This window comes from Tachypleus tridentatus, chromosome 10 (genome assembly GCF_004210375.1).
Source record: "Tachypleus tridentatus isolate NWPU-2018 chromosome 10, ASM421037v1, whole genome shotgun sequence".
NCBI lineage: Eukaryota > Metazoa > Arthropoda > Merostomata > Xiphosura > Limulidae > Tachypleus > Tachypleus tridentatus.
Window position 1 is genome coordinate 70,237,859 of NC_134834.1, and position 21,595 is coordinate 70,259,453.

General features: G+C 33.5%; 1 protein-coding gene across 1 annotated transcript in view; it reads right to left on the reverse strand.

Moving 5' to 3' along the window:
* Positions 1–21,595, reverse strand: part of LOC143229523 (coiled-coil domain-containing protein 6-like) — a 35,140-nt gene that overhangs the window by 6,226 nt on the left and 7,319 nt on the right. Inside the window, exons 3-7 of the mRNA XM_076461985.1 lie at positions 9,278–9,509; positions 5,555–5,716; positions 5,246–5,402; positions 2,916–3,019; positions 1,864–2,009 (exon numbers count right to left, since the gene is read on the reverse strand). Of these exons, the coding sequence (XP_076318100.1) occupies positions 1,864–2,009; positions 2,916–3,019; positions 5,246–5,402; positions 5,555–5,716; positions 9,278–9,509 (801 nt within the window). The remainder of the gene's footprint in view (positions 1–1,863; positions 2,010–2,915; positions 3,020–5,245; positions 5,403–5,554; positions 5,717–9,277; positions 9,510–21,595) is intronic.

Genomic DNA, 21,595 nt, shown 5'->3' on the forward strand with positions numbered 1-21,595 from the left:
TTGTTCATGTACAAACACAGTGGCCCCACTTACATCCTTCGATGTTTGAAAACAGTTCCTTATATGCTCTTAATACTATGGCATATGAATAACCAATGAATGTTCAGAATGTCCCACAACTGGTTTTTCTCAGCCATTTTCAAACATAACATCATCATCTCTTTCTTATGAGACAAACTTTCATGCTAGTAATTTGAGTCCTTAGCCTGTTCAAAATGGCATAATTTATTAGACCCAAATACAGATCAATTACTAAACTTGATAAATTATAATAGGATTCTATGGTATCAATATAGTAATTTATAATTTTTTCACTATTCAAAAGTGTATATAACCTTTAAAAAAGTTTTGTTTGATATTCTCCATGTGCAAAATTTCTTAAGGTTTAGCCAACCTCTGACAAGCAGCAACCAAGTACAACGAAACAGAAAGTACTAGATGAGATAATTGTTTGCCTAACTTCTTTCATCTATGTTTTAAGAAAAATACATTAAAAGTTATAGATAATAATAATGTATCATAACTGAAATGTGACTATATTTTACAAAATACTTGTCCATTAAAATACAGCAAAGACAGATCACTTCGTATAGGTTAGTTCTATATTCTTATGTATGGTAACATAAGTGCACAGGCACTGTGACATTGTAACTTCTATCATATTAGCGAGTAATGGCTGAAAGGTGAATATAATAAAAATAATAAATATATAAAAATGTATAATGTAATGATATTTAAGCTATTTAGACTAAACATTTGTGCTCGAGTTTTTTATTCATAGTCCTTCTAGAAGGGAAAGCCATAATTTATATTTATTTTCTAATTTTGCTTTATGGTGGTTACAAGATTGATTAAATCTATTTAACACAGAGAGATTCTGATTCAATAGTGAATATAATAGATAAAAAGGTTTTTTCTTAAAAAACATTTGACAATTATCTGAGTTAGAGACCTGAAATTTGAAAATTTTTCTAATGCAGAAAATTATCTTTAATCTTAACACAAAAATTACTTTGTGTGTTGGATAGTTAACATTCTGAAAGAAAAAATAATGATAAATCTAATTAAAATATCATAGTACTTAATTTAAAAACTTGGTATTTTGTAGACATGCATACATTATAAAAAGTCATAGTATAGTTACTCTTATGGATACTTTTGTGGTTAACAAGCTTAGTGGAATCCAACCATCCCATAATAAAAGGGTTAATTGGAAGGGCACATGGACTAAATTTAAAAAAAAAAATTAATTTTCGGTCATGAAAGTTGTCACAACTCAAAGTTTGACCTAATAAGGTGTTGTTGATTATGTCAAATGTACTGATGTAAAGTCTAGTGTTGGCTTCCTTGCTGTTAATGTTTGGTGTGGCACAATCAACATTATAATGGAATGTTGCTCACTGGAGCATACTAAAAGTATTGTTGAATGAGTTGTAGTCAGTTTTGTAACCTATGACATTGATAGTCCTTTGAAAAAGACACAAACTGAAATGTTGGGCAGAATAAATAAACATGTACCTGAATTTGTATGTTGTCATTGCAAATGATCCCTCAACTGAATAAACTTTTATGAATAGTTCTCCATATTAACTGTATGTTTTGTTATAAAAATCAACTCTGACTACTTTTGTGAATGTTATGTAAAAATATTTCCCTCAAACAACTTCATAATAAAACACTCAATATTATTTTGTGCTTTATCTAAAAAGTACAATGTAATTTAACATCACATAGCTAACAAGCTCACACTAATAACAATGATTGTTAAAGTTGACTTAATTTAAATTATTTCTACACTTCAATAAAATATTCATAACAAAGAATAAAAAACAACAAAAGGATGGATAACTTTAGAATTCTTACAGCTGGATGGCCATGTCCATGAGGTGAGGTGCTTGGAAGATGGGCACTGGAAGCTATGATATGATACAATGGCTGATTACAGTGTGGACATCGTCCCAAGGGACTGGTGGGGCTGAAAGTTTCCCTGACATTACTGAAAGTCAAGCCTAAAGGGAAAGACACAATGCAACTAAGAAATAATAAAGAACTGGAAATCAAAACAAAATAGTAAAGCATAAAGGAGAAACTATATGATGCTGCCATTACAGAATAATCTACCATTGAAGATCAAACTAAAGACAGAAAGAGAAATAATACAGTAACACTATAAACGAATAACCCAAAAATAAAAATGTTAAACCAAGATGAGAAATGAATATAACAACTCTGCTATTAAGAAATACCTCAACTGTGAAAGTTAGGAATTAAATCATAGAAACAAAAGCAATATAATGATATTACAAAAGTTAAGAAACAAAAGTCTAGGTGGCAAGAGAAGTAATACAATGTCACAAAGAAATAATCATGATATCCAAGACAGTTAAAATTCAAGGTGAGTCATCATGGTTTTTTACCAGACACCAATTCTACGAACTTATAAATGACAGTAAAGAAGAATGTATAAAAATATGTCAACCACACTATATATGCTAATTTGAGTGCTGACAATGCCTTCTGCCCATTGCCATGGTTCATCAATCAACCTGGCTGATATATAACATACTATGTAACTGAGACATATGCACATTTCAACTTAGATATTGTTGTGTTATACATGTATGCTTTTTCACTATAAACTCTAGAATTTTTTTTTATTGATTTATGGCTGTGATTTGTGGATTTATGACTAATTCATGACTATCATCATATCCCTATTTGTACTTAAAAATCTTATACATTTATTTTGCACCTAAGCATTAATCTACAACTTAAATCTAGTAGAATGATTTATTTCTATGATAGAGAAAAAAGTAATTTTAGATATAATTATTGGCTGAAACTGTGGACTGTAGTTTAAAATTGAGATATAATTTTAGGAAAAAATGGAAAAGTAATTCAGAAACTAAAGTTACCTGGACTGAGAGGGCGAGAAGAACTAGGTGAAGGAGCATATGGTATTGGACTGGAGACTGTCCTCTGGCGTACACTATGGCCATGAGATAGCTCATTAAACTGTCTGTAAAATTTTATCAAATGATCGTATTGGTTAATTTGACTTAACTATTCTTTCAGTCCAGCAATTCAAGGATACATCAACTTTTACCAACATTGTTTGCTACTGAAACCTGTAACTACATGTGCATTTCTGAAATAAAAGCTCACAGAAAATTCATTATGGTAATAATGTACATCATATTCTAATTAGTCTATTCAAATTTACAATCTGATTAATGTAACATTAATAACTAGTGATTTTACTCTATTACAGTTTGTTAAGCCTTGTTAAGGTATTACACATAAACTACATGATAACTACATTACTGCATTACAGAAAGTTCCTGCTTACGACAATTGGTCCCTCATATTTTCATCCTCATTCTGCATTTCTTTGTTTAGAGATTTTGACAGAAGTTCATTAGACAATTGTATCTTAAGTGGTTACTATCAAAATATCTATTCTTTATAAGAGGAAACTACAAACACAGTTAACAGCACTGTACTTGTTGATACTATATATTTGTTTTCAAACTGAATAATTTAGTAATTATATATTTTGATATAATGTCAACATTTTTCATTACTTGAAAACGTATTTTGAATCAATACTTACCACTCTTCACACAGTAGTTATTCCTTGCCATGCATATTAGCTCCTCATATGCACCTGGATTACAACTTTATTTTTAGACAAGGCAAGAATAATGTGGATTGGTATTAGGGAGAATGAGTGGGAAGGTGTTAATAGAGGTAAGTATGTATCATAAATACATTTTCAGGTAAGTAAAATATTAATTTTTGAAATGATATCCTTACATCTACAGCAGGTAGAATCCTACATTGATATGGTGGAAAGGCCAATAATTACAAATACATAGATTAATATCCTCTTTCATTATGAAACCTTAGAGAGACAAAACTCACAGGAGATGACATCAATCTCACACAACATATATTCTTCGCCCAGATGAAAGTGTGAAAGGAGAAAGGCAAAGAAACCATTATGTTACAGGGATGTGCAAAATAAACCAAATATTTGCATACAACTGGTTAGATAAGATGTAGTGTGGATAGGGCAATAAGACTATACAATTTGGTATGTGTTCTGTTGTATCATTTACATGCCAAATATACAGGAACAGAAATCAAGGTCCCTTCCTGTTATAGGAGAACACTTTGCCCCATTTGGCTGGCCAAACCAATGAGAAAATGACATTGTATTAAAGAGGTGACCTACACAAAACTGACATGAACACCCCTGCCTTACTTCTCATCACATTATATTATACACTTGAAATCTCTTCAGAAAGACTGCACAACTGGTGAGGAACTCTGAGTCAACTATCCCAATGGATAGGAACTGAAGGTGGCAAAAGACTCCTGTGCTCTATGTAAAGACTAGAGAGGAGGAATTCTTGCAGAAGAGACGCAAACAGATGTCTAGAACATAACTGCCAAAAAAATTTCTTTACTAAGGAAAGTGCAATGGGCAACTGTGAAACCTAATTTTCAAAGCATGCATGAGTCAAAGATGTAGGCAGTAACTCACCTATACTTGGTTTTTCCACATTAGCCCATATAACACACACACACATTCATGCCATCTTAGCTGTCTTGCAGAAAATCCCATCTCAACAGTGGGCACATTTGGAGGCAGGGTAGATGGTTTTAATGCATTTAATGACTTAATGCAGATTTATAAAAGTACACACTATTAAGCACTATTTGCCACTGCACGAGTTCCAAGAAGTGAATTGTATAAGAGTGGAAACAGATAAGGAAGTAACAGAGGCATTGCTCAAAAATAGTAACAAAATTGGAGGTGGATGGTAACTGAAGAGAAAGAAACTGCCAGAAGGTGAAGGTAATGGGGGATGTGTAGTCTACTTTCTAGCCTGGAGGACCTGATACAAGGGGCAACCCGATAGATTTAATAGTGAAGAAAAAGAGCTAGAAAGAGATCACAGAGTAAAAAAATGGAGATGATTAACATCCTAAAGGGCCCAACAACAAAGGAACCAAGCAAGTAAGGAAAAAGAAGTACGTGAAACTTTGAGTAAAGTATAAAGTATCAGAATCAAGTTGTATAAACTCACAGAGGAGGTGGATAGCAAAAGAAATGGGTAAGAGGTAAAGGTAAAAGGTAGGAAAACCGAGCACTAGAGTTTAGAGAAAGTTCCAACTGCCCTTTTGAAAAATAACCCCCACTAAGTTAGTAAATATATTTCTTATGTATGCAAATTACCTTTCTTCATCCATTTCAAGACTAGACTCACTTTCAGACAGGTGGCGACACAGGGTTTCTCGTCGTTCCATTTCCATTTGTAACTTTCTTTGTAATCTTACATTTTCTTCACGAACCTGTCTTTCTTCAGTGGCATAATGGGCCATCTTTTCAGAATCTGATAAAATAAAAAAACTCAAATTTGAAAATTAAAAATATAAAAGGAAAAAGGAATTAAAATGTTCTAATAGTGTAAGGTTTTATTGATAAATCGAGATAATTTGGTGACAATCCATTTATCCATTTTAAAATGTATAAATTTAAACATACGTTCTTGTTGAGCATTCAACAACTGCATTTTCAATCTTTCCACTTCAGTTCTCAGTCGTTGGATATGCAAGGTCAGGTTAGCTGCAGTTTCTCCTGAATCATTTATTTCACGAGGACAGGGTGAACTGGATATAGGCTGATCAAGCTTAGCCCTTAACATTCTGTGAACATATTAATTGCACAAAGCATAAAATTCAAGAGCAAGATTAAGTTACTTTAAACTCTACACTGTTATACATGAAAATGCATCATATATGCAGTTTTGTACAAAACTTGACACAAGCTGAATATATGATTACATCCCATGGATTTATCCCTATGAATTTGCACAAGATTACTATGCTCAAAATTAAATGAACTAGTTTTTAATTAAAATAATTGACCTTAGATTTCACATCATAAAACTAGTATAAATTATCTCAGACTGTGGCAGATAACCCTAGAAAAATAAAGGCAGTAACATTTACTATTTAGTAAAAAAACTTATGATAATATTAGATGACTCCTTTGCAGAGATTACAGTGAGTTATAAGATGGAAACTGAAGTATCATAAAAAGAAATATTACATGGTAACACAAGAAAAATCTAATTACAGATGTTTCAGAATTCTTTTAAAATTCCATCTTTGGTTTTACACTTTACAAAAACAAAAACACTAAGCTTTTAAAACAAGCTGCTGCTGATATAGAAGGAAGTTTAGAAAGAACACATTATAGAAAAACATAATAAGAAATCAATAAATTATGGTTACTATATTAAGAAGTGTTTCAGTGGCACTTAAAGACCGACCTCATGTTTGTTCTTCCGACAAACACACTTAAATGGGTAAGTTATTCAGTAATCAATTTTTTTTAGCAAATAAAGACAAATGCCAAGTTGCCATTTATTAATTTCTTTTTATTAAAGCAATTTCACCCTAAGTAACACTGGTTATGTTTGTAGCTTGTAATAAATAAATAATACATTAAGTTAAAGATACATACATGATAAACATGAACAACAAGCATTACTGTGGCTAGTTATATAATCAGTGGTCAGTAAGCCACATTTTCACATTTGCATGCTGTTTATAAGAAGAACATGTATACTGTCATATGCAGTTGCACCAATGAAAGAAGTAATACCTATTAGTTAATATTTCAATTACTTGGATAGTTAGAATAGAAAATAGTAATAATTGGAAACACAAATGTAAAATATAGTGATGTTGGCTCAACCAAAGAGTTAATTATTAGAACCAATAATATCTGCAAATGTTTAGAAATAATAAAATTTAAACATTATGAGGACATAACTGAATAGGAAGGATGTTCAAAAGTCAAGCCCTTAAACTGTTATAGATTTCAGAAAGTTATTAATATTAATGTTATAATTTTAGTAATTTAGGTTAAATAACAATAATAACTAGATACAGTAATTTTGGTAAGTAAAATTAAGACACTTCTAAATTAACAGTTTAGTGGCACTTTCTATTTTTTGTAAATCCTTGAATAGTGGACAGGTACCAGAGGATTGGAATCTAACTAATGTAACTTGTATTCAAGGGAGATGATAAACATTTCCCCAGTTATTATAAATCCATTAGTCCTATGTCAATTGTGAGAAAAGTTTGAAAAAGTCTGTTAAAAGATGTTCTGAAAAGTAATTTAACAAAGTTTAGAACTTTATTTGATAGTCAACACTACAGAAAAATCTTGCCTTACAAATATTAGATACTTTGAAAAGATTAGTGCTTATGCAGAAAAGGGTAAGGGTGTAGATTTGGTGTATCTAGATTTTTCAGGAAGCATTTGACAAATTGCCACATAGAAGCCATACAAAAATTATCTTTATAGGTATGGGAGATAAGTTATCAAATTTGACAGAAGAGTGGCCAAATGGAATTAAACTGTTGTTATAAATAAAGTTCAATCAAACTGAAATAATGTTACAAGCAGGGTTCAGTCAGGATAACTGATTTTTATGATTTACATCAAGGCCACTAATAAAGGAATAGTGAATAAATTATTCAAATTTCCTGATGACATTAAATTCTTGGGCATTCCTAGCTATGAAAATGATGCTACTGCTTTACAAAAGCATTTAAATCATTTAGTGATTTGGGCAAATAAATGGCAGATGTACTATAATAAATGCAAATGAATGTACATGGGTTATCATAATTTAAGTTATAATTTGGATGAGATTAACCTTCAGTGTTATAATAGAAAGAGATCTTGGTGTAATAGTCAATCAGTCTAAAGCAGTGTGCTGCTGCTAGTGGTAGAGCAAATAGGATTTTAGTTTGTATCTACAGAAATACTGAATACAAGTCTAAAAGCAGTTATAATTTCATTGTATAGATCACTGGTTAGACCACATTTGGAATATTATGTTCAGTCTTGAACTCTTTTACTTTAAGAAAGGCATTGAAATGTTAGAAATGACTCAGAAAAGGGTTGCTAAAATGGTGCCTGGGATGGAAGGGTTGTCATGAAAGGAGAGGATGAAATCTTTCAACTTGTTTTCTCTTGAAAAGAAAGAATTAGAGGATCTGATTTAAGATTGTAAAGGGAATTGATAGTGTTGATACATCATTTGTTTTTTCACATTTATCAGCTGGAATAGTATGACTGGGGGACACAAATATAAATCCTGACAGGGTAAAAGTCATCTGCTGAGACAATATTACTTTTCTAACAGGGTGGTGTTTGGAATGGGTTGTTTTTGGATGTTGCAGAGGCAATAAATTTAAGTCAGTTTAAGAAAAAAGTTTGATAAGTATATGAAATAGAAGAGCTGATTGAAATGTGTTATTTATTTATTTATTAACTTATTTTAATTTAGTTTAGAGGATAGAACAGTTGAGATGACCGAATAGGTCCCACTTTGTAGTAAAATGTTATGGTATTAAATAGTCAAAGTTCCAGTAAATATCTGCATAAGAATATGGTAGGATCTTCTCTGAAAATCATGCAGAAATGGTAAACCTACATGCAGGTTACAATGCCTAGTTAAGAAGGGATCAATATGACAGGTCTTGCAAGTTCATTTGTAATTATGGGTTAAATGTTGAAACATGTAGAATCAACATTTAGGGACCAAAGATTGGCTTTAATTAAAAAATTTCTTTAATTGTATACTTATTTTAATATTTTGGGTTTGTCACTTATTATTGGAAACACCAATTTTGATTAATTGATTATTTTTGTTAGTGGTAACACTGAGTAACTGAACAATTTTGAATTAATCAAAAATAATATGAAATGTAATAATATTGTGATCACTTGGGTAGTTTGAATAATTACATACACTAATTTCAATCAGCTGATTATTTTTGGGACATTAATCATGGTTACAAGTATAATGATATATTGGGCTTAATGTGAGGAAAAAATTTTGTTCCTCTTAAAATATCACTGAATATGATTCCCAATTTCTTAATACCAGGTTTTGAAATGCAAGAAAATTTAAAACATTTTTTTTTAGTTAATAAAATATTTTACATTAATATTTGGCAATTTTTGGTTAAAACCAAAACAATAAGATTGGAAATATGATGCCCATACGGCACCAAGACCAGCATACCTCAGGAAAAATGGTTCTCACGAATAAATGAGACTGAATAACTAGCTATGTAAGAATGCTAAAATGTTACAAAGGGAAGTAAAATCAAAAGTTTTTATTAATTTAAAGATAATATGGATATACTTCATCTGACAAGGTAGTGAAAATTATCACCTTTTTTTCTGTTTCTAACTTATCCATACGTTTCCACAGGCGATTAACCAGGGCTTCTTGTTCTTGTTCCAATGTGTTTTCCAACTCCACTTTCTCTCGCCTCAACTGCTCTAAGTTGGCCTGTTTTCCTAAAGTCTCTGCTTCCAATTTTTCAATCTTTCGCATTAGCTTGTTGACCATGGCTTCTTGTTCCTGCTCCAGAGTTTGTTCAAGCTGGACTTTCTCTTGACGAAGCTATTAACAATTGAATTTGAACCCTTGATCTTGAAATACGTATCAGTAATTTTGTTTTAAACCAGTCAGCTTAACCTTAGATACTGACAGAAAAGTAATATAAAATTCTACAAAATTAACATAATTAAAAAGTTTTGTAACAAAAACTCTATATTTATGTATTTTTTAAATTTAATGTTTGTTTGAAGTGTCATCATGTGATGATGTAATAACCTAGAAATTTCATGCAGTATATAGAAACAAGGGTAAAATATAAATTTGATCATAAGTGAATCTGTATATTAATTCAGAAAGTGATTCAGTTGAAGGTTGGTAGTAAGAGCTATTGCATCTTTTCAGTTACTTGATCAAATAACGAGGAATTTCTGTTGAAATATGTACAACTAATTTAGGTATACATCAGTATCACAGTTTCCATTTAAATGTTTTTGAATTTAGGTCTATAACTTTTGCTAAAGTGAATATATCTTGCAGCAGACATTACTGAAGAAATTAATTCTTTATTGTTATGTGGATTTAATATTTTAATCAAATGATGCAAAAGAACCTGTCCAATGATAGAACGTTATAACAATTCTTAACACTCTACTACAATCTGTTACTAATGAAATGTTTAGTGATGTTGTTTTGTATGTCCTAAATATTTTTCCAGCTTAAGCACTGCAGCTCATAATAATTGTGACTTTCATATTTTCATACTTTGCACACACACATTTTGTGTATACTTTATAAGTACATTTTCTGATATTACTTCTAACTGAATATGTAAAAATAAACATCAAATTTCAATACATTAATATACAAGTATATTATTCATTTAATACTTAATGTTATAGCAGTTAGCTGGTCATGGTCTACTAATTTATTGGCAAAACATTCAACTGAGAGCTAATTACTTGACATGTGCAAACTTTTCCATGAATTCCTCAATAGTTATTAAATACAAATAAATAATAAATAAGCATTAAAGAGTTTTCTGTTAACTTTCAACTGCCATTCCAAATTGCAACCTTAAAGTCTAAAAGCTATATTATACTAATATGCAATACAAAACTATTGTATTTAATATTTATTTTACCTTACATTGCTGTAACAATGCCAATTTATTGACCAATGTACCCTTTCACTTTCACCATTTAGGGTAAAGTACACCCTAGTTTTTCTCAGGGTAAAAACAAAAATTTGGAGTACAAATCGTCCATGACAGGTTATGTTACATTAGAAGAGTTCCATCCTTTCAAATAACCAATGATTTGTACTTCTTAAGACATTTTAAAATGTCAGCAATACAAATATCTACTGCCTATTGAGAAACAAATGATGACTTCATGGGTTGTAGAAATTAAAATTAATGTCTTATATTATCTTCATAAACTATGATGTGAAACTAAGTATTTTCTGCCCTGGAAAGCTTGCTTTTAGCCTACCATGTTGAATTGATTATGATTTGTGAAAATGCTAGATTTTTTTGCTATGCATGTTGCTCACATAGTCAGATGAATAATTACCCATGATGCATGAATACTTGCAACTATATTTTATATACAGATGTGCATGAAAGAAATAGTGTGCATACCTGTTGAAATATTAAGACTATTCTTAAACTGCTGAGAATTACCCAGAAAGAAGATACTACTGAATTATGCAATGAAGTATAATTCTACATGAAGTAAAAACATGTATTGAAAATTTAAGTAGTTGTTATGGTCTATGAAAGTCATGAGCTACATTATGCTACTCATATTTTCTTACTAATACAACAATAAAGCAAATAAAAATTATGTTTGGACATGAAGAACCAATAGAATTTTTAGAAGGATTTTATTTCTCATGAATATATTAATCCTTTCATAATGGGCTTGGTATAGTATGTACTATTTCATTTGCACAAGTATTTATACTATAAATTTTGATGCAATGTCTGCATTTTCACAAAATCTGGTAGACTTTTTAGTTAAGGTTAATTTCGTTTGTACTATTAAAAAATAACAACAAAAAAGATTTTTTTAATAAAGTACTTTTGCTAAAGATTTGTTAGTGAAAATAGAGTCGGTTTAATAACTAGTCCAAGTGCTAAGTGATTAAAAGTGATATTGTGATTTAATAATATCTCATTATTTGTTTAATCTTTAAAACCTCCTAAACACATTTCAAATGTTTGTTTTCAGTATGACTTTATATATTTTGTCTGTTATTTTCCCTACTCTTAACTATAGGACAGGGGTTCCCAACCGGTGGGTCGCAAAGCCTTGGCAGGGGAATCGCGTAGCCTTGTTAGAAGTAGCTTGGGATAACATTAATTTTATTTCATCAATTACATTTTCAAGTCACGAGTGCCAAAAGGTTGGGAACCCCTGCTATAGGAGATCTGTAAATTTGATGAACATCATAATCATTATAGAGAAATTAAGTAAATTATGCTTTTTTGTGGTAGACTAATTATAAATTATAACACTAAAATATGAAAGTTTAGTCTAAGTAGTTTAACTCCTATAATGTTATATATTTTATAATTATATTGATCTTCCAGTGGCATCTGGCTAACATTACATACCTTGCATTGACACAGAGCATGTGCACTTATATTACCATATTCAACAACATAAAACTGACCTTTAGTCTTCATAAAGTGACACTGTCTTGGCCATATTTTAGTGGATTAGTACTTTGTAATATATAACCACATTTCAATCATTATACATTATATACATATATAAGGTTATTACTTAAAGAAATAAATTGTTAAACTTATTTTTCTTAAAATATAGAGCAATAAATTAAGAAGTAAAGGAAACCATTATCTCTTCTAGTTATTACCTTTAAACTCAGTTGTTATTCGATATAGGTTGCTAAGCCTTTTAAAGTGTTGCATGTGAAGGATATGAAATAAAATATTTAAGTTTTACACATATATACAGTTGAATAAACAAAAAAAAAAAAACATAACTAACTACAACAATACTATAGAATCTCACTATAATTTACCAAGCCTAATAACTAAGTTGTATTTAGGTCTAAAAAAACCAGAATCTTGGAGCAGACTCAAGACAACCAACCTCCTTGAAATTTTGGTTTGAAAGAACATGGTAGCCTTTTAACAGATTAAAGGTGACTGAGAAAACTACAAGAAAGGCATCCTAAGCTGTTGATTGGTTATTCACATGCTATATATTGAAGTATATATGGAAAGAGGTGAACAAGGTCATTATGTTTGTTTTAGTATATAAGTCATATATCAGCAAAATAAAAAGACACGAGTTTTATTTTATATTTCAGTTTGTCAATATTGGTAATTTGAGTTCCTAATTTGTATGAAACTAGAGATGTAGTATTTTGACATTACAAACATCTAATTTTAACCAGTGCTGCATTCAACTTACCACATGAATGACAAAAATTAAGATTTAGGTGTGTTCTTTTCATATTTATTTTTAAGTTGAGAAACTAACTCATATACAATGTTAAAGTTTGAAATACATTTATGATAGTATGTAAGAGAGTATGAGTGACAAGGATGAAAGTATGTCACCATCTACTCACTCCAAGAAAGTACCCAGAAGTCTGCATCAAATAGGCAATACTGAATTCATCAAGAGAATGTTGTTGATTAGAAGAGAGAACACCACTTTCTATTTTCTTGTGTTGGTTAAGCATGAAATACCCTTTCTACATTAATGAAAATCTCTATGTCCAGAAATTCTGTTAACAAAAAAATCCAAACCTTAAGGCTTAAATTTAAATGTCTTAAAAAAATGTTAATATGGAAGATACAGATTTCCACTAGAATATCAGTGTCCTAATAAATAGATAAAATAAATGAGATACTCATTGCTTTAAGGTAATTTAAGATTACAAAATTATTTCATAATGAATGTGAAATTAACTTATCATATGCACTATTACAGCCATTGTTATGAATGTGCAGCTCATATAATGCACCCTATTCACAGGTGATGTAATGTAGAGGATCTGAATAGCCTCTCACTACATGCACATATGAGCAAAGAAATGTTTATATTATTTAAGAAAAAAAAGTGCCAATTACTTCAGTATTCCCTTTCAAAAACACTCATTAAACTATGTATCTTGACAGGGTTTGTTCATTGACTGAATTTGCTTGGAATCAGTCCACTGGATTGAGCCCATATTGCAAAAGGAATACTGACTAAACATACCTACACCACATATGGCAAGTTTTGAGTAAAATGTAAAGCCATTTGTACGTAAAAAACTCAAATGTATTACAAAAGTATCTGTACTCAACTTATTCCTATGCAATGATGAAGTAAGTCTAACTCAGATTCTGAGAAGTAAGAGTGTAAGGTGAACTTTTGTCCATCATACAATTGGCAGGTTACACTTACATAACCTCTAAAACCTCCAAAATGCATATCTACAGTTTACTCTTCTATCATAAACTGTTGCAAAACTAACAATGCAAGGTAAACTAATATATGTGATCATATTGAATGGATTTTTATAGAAGGTCATGGTCTGTACACTTTGACTCCCCCAACCCCAATGCATGTAGAGTTAAACATTTCATGGATCCTTAAGTCTGGAATAATGATGTAGAGTTAGATGCTGGAGAAGAGGTACTTTAGTATTGCTACCTGAAAAACATATGATTGGTATTTTCCATTAAGATACGATATGGTTACAAACTAAGAATTTCTTTAACTCCTTTATCATGCAGCACAGTACAACAAAAGGGTAGAAGCAGGCACAACTATAGTATTTGATGCAGCAGAAGTAATTCTCACCTAACAACAATATATACTCAAAGAAGCAGGGTTAGTTGGTTGGTTGGTTTGGTGTTTTATGGTGCAAAGCAACTCGGCTATCTGCACCAAACATCCAGTGAAAAGTTAAAATTAAAGTAAAATTATTAAAATTTATAAAAGGAAATTAAGGTAAAACAAAACAAAGTTTAATTTTTGAATTAAAAACAATAACATTAAATCCAATTTTTACATCTAGTCCACAGCAGTAAGAGAAAAACTACAGTAATACAAGTTGTAAAGAACTTTCTGTAGCATAACTGTAATTATTATAACTCGCCAGGAAGACTGACAGGTAGGTTCAAAAACCACCATTAGTCACCTGAAGTTGGCCTTTCCAGTCCTGGTTTTGAGGTATTTGACGTGATGGCCATTTTCAGAAAGTAAAGTAATAAAAGTTTTAAAAGACTTGCAGCAAAATTTTAATTATAACTCACTAGGATAACTAACAGGTGGTTCAAACAGCAGAGTTAGTCACCTGAAGTTGGCCTTTCCTGTCCTGGATTTGAGTTATTTGATGTTACAGTCATTTTCTAATTTCAAATCAAACTAGATGCACTTTGCTTCTTAAAATACACTTAAATAGCATTAAAAAGATTAATGGCTTTTAAAAAACTAAAAACATTTCTAAGGTGGACAGTGTCACCATCACCAATAACACTGTCTAATGTTACGGATAAACCTTGGGACATAACATATTTAAAACAGTGCTGTTGTTGAGTTATAATGACGGCAAGACAGTAAAATGTGGCTTATTGTGGCCTGAGTGTTACACAGACAACACATTTGTGCATCAGTCCCAGATAAAAGAAAACGACAAGTTAAAAACTGTGACCATAGCACAGACTACTTAGAACAACTTCCTCTTTCGATCCTTATGGAAGCAAGACAGCCAAAGTCCAATAGAGGCTTTTATTTGGAAAAGCTTATTTTCACGTTGCTCACTCCAAGTCGACTGCCAACTGGCATGATGCCGAGCCCTAAATACAGGACCACAGTCCATGTATGAAACACGCACAACATTGATAGTGCCAGAGCAGATAAATTTAGCTGCAGTGTCGGCAAATTTATTCCCGCAAATACCAATAAGGTGCGGCGTCCAGGAAAATTGGACAGAAGTAGATGTTAAAGAGAAATGGGCCAGTCAGTTTTGGATATCAGCAAGAACAGGGTGTGAACTAATGTGAAGCGATTCCAGGACCAGTAGAGAACTAAGCAAGTCAGTATAAATAGTGCAATTTGGGTACTGCTTAGGTTCTGTGTGATCCAGGGCAAGAGAAATGGCATACAGTTTAGCAGTGAACACATAAGCTGTAGAAGGGATTCTGCTTGCAACCACCAAACCAGAACAAACCATGACAGAGCCCACACAGTCACTTGATTTGAACCATCTGTATAAATAGAAATGGAAGGATGGTTCGAAAGGTGTTCAGCAAATAATATACAGTATTTCCAACTGGGAGTGTCTGCTTTTCTCAGATGACTTAAAGATAGGTCACATTTGGGGACTGTAATAAGCCACGGTGGGATGGGCTGATAACATTGCTGTATCCAAGGACAGACCCAATTCATTCAACTGCACCTGGATACAAAGGCCAAAAGAAACAATGGCAGATAGTCTTTTCTGAAAAAGTATGGCCCACTGAGGAAGGAAAACACAACCCCAGGTGGGATGCTTTGGTAAGGAATGAACTTTCAAAGCATATAGTAAAGGCAGTTGCAAACGGCAGAGGTGCAAAGAAGGTTCATGAGACTGTGTATAAGTTCTGAACTGGGGAAGTGCAGAAAGCCCTGGTGTGGAGCCAAAGTCCTTGATGATGAATAGAGTCCAGTATCTTTAAGGCTGAGGTCCTGGCAGAGTCATAGACCAGTGATCCATAGTCAAGTTTTAATCAAATAAGAGCACGATATATCTTTAGTACTGAACACCCAACTACTCCCCAAGTGGTGGAAGAGAGGACACGGAGGATGTTCAGTGTTCTTGTACATTCGACTTGTAGCTGCTAGATGTGTGGTATAAAGGTCAGTCTATGGTCAAAGATAAGCCAAGAACTTTGTCTCAGGGACCATAGGCAGCACAACTTCATCGATACCAGAGATGCCAACCATTACAAATTGAGCATAATCATTACAATTTTGGTTATACATTACGACTATATGCTCATGCAGACAAATATTACGAGTTGTTGAAACTCCCAAATTATTATATATTATATAGGCCTATACAATAAAGTGATAAATTGTTCCCCCAGATTTTGAAAGGGGTGAAAAGAAAATTTCTAGTGAGATACAAATAAATTTTATAATAAATAAAAGACATAGTCCAAATGGCTACTTGCAATAATCATGTTTGTGCTTGAAATAATAAAAATTATTTGTATCTCCGATGTCTACCAATAGTTTGAGTGCGGTACTTCTCCATACTGGGTATGTGGGGGAATCCATAGTTACATCATCAGTGCTTGTCAGCCAATTAGCACTCGCGTAGATGGGTATTTCTCATTTTCTAAGCGGCATAAAAACACCAATGTGATCATTCACAAGATGGAGAAAAAGAGGCTTCATTCACCAGATTGTCTTGTTTCTGGAAAATCTAAAAGGACTAAAACTGTGAAAGGGCTCTGTCTACACTCATTTGGTTACTGTCTACAGTAATTTGAAATAGTTGGCATCTCTGCAATATGGAGTTCAGGATCAGGGCAAAGGTGCATGCAAACTGTTTTAGAGAGAAAGAAGTTAAAGACGTTTGCTGTGGTCCACTTCAGAAAATGAATGGGGGCAGTCTGTAGCTGCTGCTCAATATACCTCATGTTCGACAACTGACATGAGATGTGAAAGTCATCAACATAAAGCCCATTTGCAACAGTAAGAGGGAGTTGTTCAGTCTTGGCATTAATCTTTATAATGAAAAGTGTGACACTCAAAATACAACTCTGATGGACTTCAAGTTCCTGCCGAAAAGAATGCAAAAATATTGAACCCACATAAACTTGGAATTGCCTGTCCATTAAAAAATTAATAAAAATGGGCAAATGGCCACGAAACTCGTATATATATGGAGGTCTCACAAAATGTCATACCTCCATGTTGTATCAAAAGCCTTCTCAATGTTAAAGAATATTGATACAAGATGTTGTCATCTGAGAAATGTTTCTCTGACTGACATTTCAAGTCAAATCAGGTTGTTCATGGTAGAGTGCTGTTGTTGGAACCCACACTGCGTGGGTGAGAGGAAGTTTTGATTTGCTGGTCAAAGCAATTTGACAGTAGTTTCATGGAATCTTGGGATCCTTCCCAGGCCTTAGAGAAAGGTAGGACAATAGCCTAGTGCCAGGCATCAGGAAAAAACATTGTTTTTGACCAGATCTGGCAGGATAATCAGAAGAATAGCAAGAGAAGCAGGAGATAGATGGTGCAGCATTTTATAGTGTACATCATCAGATCTGACCGATGTACTGCCAGACTGATGAAGGGCCAGTTTGAATTCCATCAGTGTAAAGGGACGATTATAGTCATAGAGACAATCAACTCGAAAGAAAATAGGTGATCGCTGTGCCTGAGCCTTGATGGCTATGAAGGTGGAGGAAGAAGCAGAAGTGCTAGATACCCAGTAAAAGCTTCCACCTAGAGTATTGGCAATGATCTGGGTATCAGCTACTTCCTGGTCATCAGGGAGCAAGAATGAGAGGGGGACAGAATTATATTGCTGACTGACCTTTCAAATCTTTGGAACTAGTGGTAGAAGAAATGCTAGTTGTGAACTTAATCCAAGATTCCTTCCAGCTTTGACATCTTATCCACCTAGCATGTTTGCAGGCCTGCTGGAAAGCAATGAGTTTGAGAGTGTGGGATATTTAAGGAAAGTATCCCGGCCCATTTTGAGCCTTCAGTGCCATGTGGCAGGCAAGATTCCACCATGGATGAGGATATTGTGGAAAACATGTTGAGGTTTTAGGAATACATTGAGCAGCTGCTTGTGTAATACAGACAGTTACTGCTGCCACACAGTCATCTATTGATGGCTGACAGACGATGGCAAGATCAAGTTCCACAAGAGCAGTGAAAGAGGGCCAGTTTGTGTGATCCAGCTTCCACCTGGGCACGTGGGTCGGGTAACATCAACCACGATCAGTCTCTCTCAAAATTATAGAAAAATTATCACTGCCTCGTGGATTATTATCAACCCTCTATAAAAAATTGGGAGAATAGTGAAGGGGAGAAAACTGAGAGGTCAATAGCAATAAAGGACTGACCAGGTGCATGAAAATAAGTGGAAGAACCAGTATTGTAAAGAGAAAGGTTGTGATCAGAGAGCAAACGCTCTATAGAGCAACCCCTCCTATCAATATCAACACTTCCCCAGAGGGGATGATGTCCATTAAAGTTCCCCACTATTAAAAAGGGAGACAGCAACTGTTCAATGAGAGCATCAAGGTCTGATTGATCATACATCTATCCAGGCAAGGGGTAGAGGGAACAAACAGTGATGGTATGCTACGAGTGGTAAAGACAGGGTGAGCACACGCTGATCAACCAACAGTGCCATCCCTCCATGCACTGGTCCATCACACAGCCTGTCATTTCTGTACAAAGAAAACTGCTGAAAGGTGACTGTATCAGAAGGTTTCAGAAATGTTTCCTGTAAGGAAAGACATACAGGATGGTAGGAGGCAATCAGTGTTTTGACATCATCCAGAGTAGAACATAAACCTCAACAGTTCCATTGTCTCAAGGTGGCCATTTTTATTTATGTCTAGGTGAATTGGGTGAAGAACCATTCTGTTTACAACCATGTCTTTTTTCTTTACTGTTTTTATTCAAGGGAGGTCTATTGACCTCCATGAATCCTGCCCTGGATCAATTGGAGAGGTCTTTGCTGTTGGAAAAGGACTCCAGTGAATGATCGTTTTGAATCTTGGGGTGGGAGAAGATGTATCCAAGGAGATGCCTGTACTAGGAACAAAAGAAAGTGGATCTTGGGATTTGTTGGAATGTATGTAAGGGACAGAGATGGGTGTTGATGTTGATTAATCAACTTTTTTAACCATAGAGGTCAAAAGACTTATTTGTTTTGGGAACAATTCTTTTGGAGACATAGAGAGATCTGTCTGCACTCCCACTGTAGTAATGGAACGAAGTGCAGCAGCATACGTCCGAGATGAAGTGGTGGACAGCAACTTTTGAGCCTCAGGATAAGTAATGTTATGAATCATTTTCAAACACTGCACCTCTTTTTCTTCCAACCATTTAGGGCAAGAATGAAATTAGGATGGGTCAGAACCATTGCAACTGAGGCAATGAGGGTCTGTTTCACACTCATATGCATCATGGTCCTTGCCACTGCAATGAGCACATATCAAGGAACCACAACAATGCATCTTTGAGTGACCAAACCACTGAGGTTGGAAACATCGGAGAGGGTTTGGAATGTATGGCTGTACCCTGCAATTAAGATAATCTGCCTTGATGGTGGCAGGCGGATGTGGTGAAGTAAATGTCAGAATGAGGACATTGGTTGGCACTGCAATTCCATCTTTGCGAGTGGAGATATGCCTGACTGCAGAAATTCCTTGAGTGGAGAAACCAACAAGAATCTCCGACTCAGGGATGTTCTTCAAATCCCTCTCAACAATAACTCCTCATGATGAATTCAAAGTAGCATGAGGTGCAACCTCAATAGGTATATCCCCAGTCACCTTTGAAGAGGAGTTCACTGTGTTGAGATGTGGATGTTTCCACCAATATGTCACCAAATTGAAGATTCTTTACTGACTTTGGAAAGCCAGCAAGTCCCTCTAGTCCCTTCTGAATAAAAAAGGGAGACATTTGCCCTAAAGGTTTGTCTGAAAGAGAATTTAGGATAAGAAAATGAGGTACAACAGGTGTTACAGATGTTGAAGATTGATGCTCAGAATCTTCAAGACATGGTCGTTTACCTATGGACTATTTTTCACTATTTTATTTAAGTTTTTATTTGAAGAATCTATAATAAAAAAGGAAATTTCAGTGCCCACTGACTCCAATCACCATAGAGCCCTATGAGAGGACACATTACAATGTCAAACAAGGACACTGTAGCAATGCCATGGTTTTGTTAGCCCTATACCCAAACACCAGCATCAGATACAATGTCCACAACATCCGTTGAGAACATCCAACACTGGTACTTGGTTGGCCTTAGCCCAAGTGGACCAGCCAATTGACCCAAGAGGGGCCACCCCAAGGCTACCCATCTACAGGAATTCAAGGCCAAAGTTGTGTGTTAGGGTTGGACCCTTCAATCACCAGGATCCTCTCTTCCCCTTTATGGGTCACCATGCACAGCAAACACATGGATGGATGTTTAGATCCCAGAGGAGGTAAAGTGAAAGAACCAAACTTCCCTGGAAGGTCCTCTCATCAAGTACACGAATCCATACGAAGGGGTCGAAGAAGCAGGAAACAGTCCTTTAAAAATAAGAGTAACATTAGAACTCTCCAACCTTCAGGCAGCTACTTAGTATCTATTGACCTACAACTAATAATTGAGAGAGAAAGGGTGGGCTTACTTAACTGATCCTTTACATTCTTTCAAACCTTCAGAAGAATCTTATGGTCCTGGTGCTTTATCTATTATTAACTCTTTCTTGACAAGAGAAGTATCACAAATACCTGTTGATTTTTTTTTTTTCCTTATCATAGTGGAAATATCACTTTCTCTAACTTACTAGTTATCAATATCATTAATGTATTAATAAATGAGAAAATAGCAAAAAAAAGGGCCTTGTCATGATTTCTGAGGCACTCCACTAGTATCAAGGTTCTACTTTCACAAGACTTCATTAATTCATCAATTCAGATCAATTACAATACTTCTCACTAGATGCTCTGAATATTTATATCTTAACTTTTAAAAAAGAAATTTTTTTTTAAAATATTCAGCCATCTTGTAATCTCTAATAAAACCATCATAAAGCATATATTCAGGGCTCAAACCTTTATCATATCTAAAGCATTATTAAACAGCAGCTGCTCAGGGGACAAGTTTGTGATATAATAATATATACAATTAATACAACAAGAAATAAGTGAGAGACACTGAATTTTAACATTTATTACTAAACTTAGAGTTATCATATAAATAATAAACAATATTTTAATTTTCTAAATAACAGATTGAGAATAGCTTAGCAAGAGGACAAATATTATAAAAAACTTTTCAATGTTTTGTTATGACCAGCTAAATATACAACCCTCAGAAATGACACATTTTTCCAAATTTAATCTTAACAATGCTTATTTTTTTGCATTAAGTTTTACTACCAT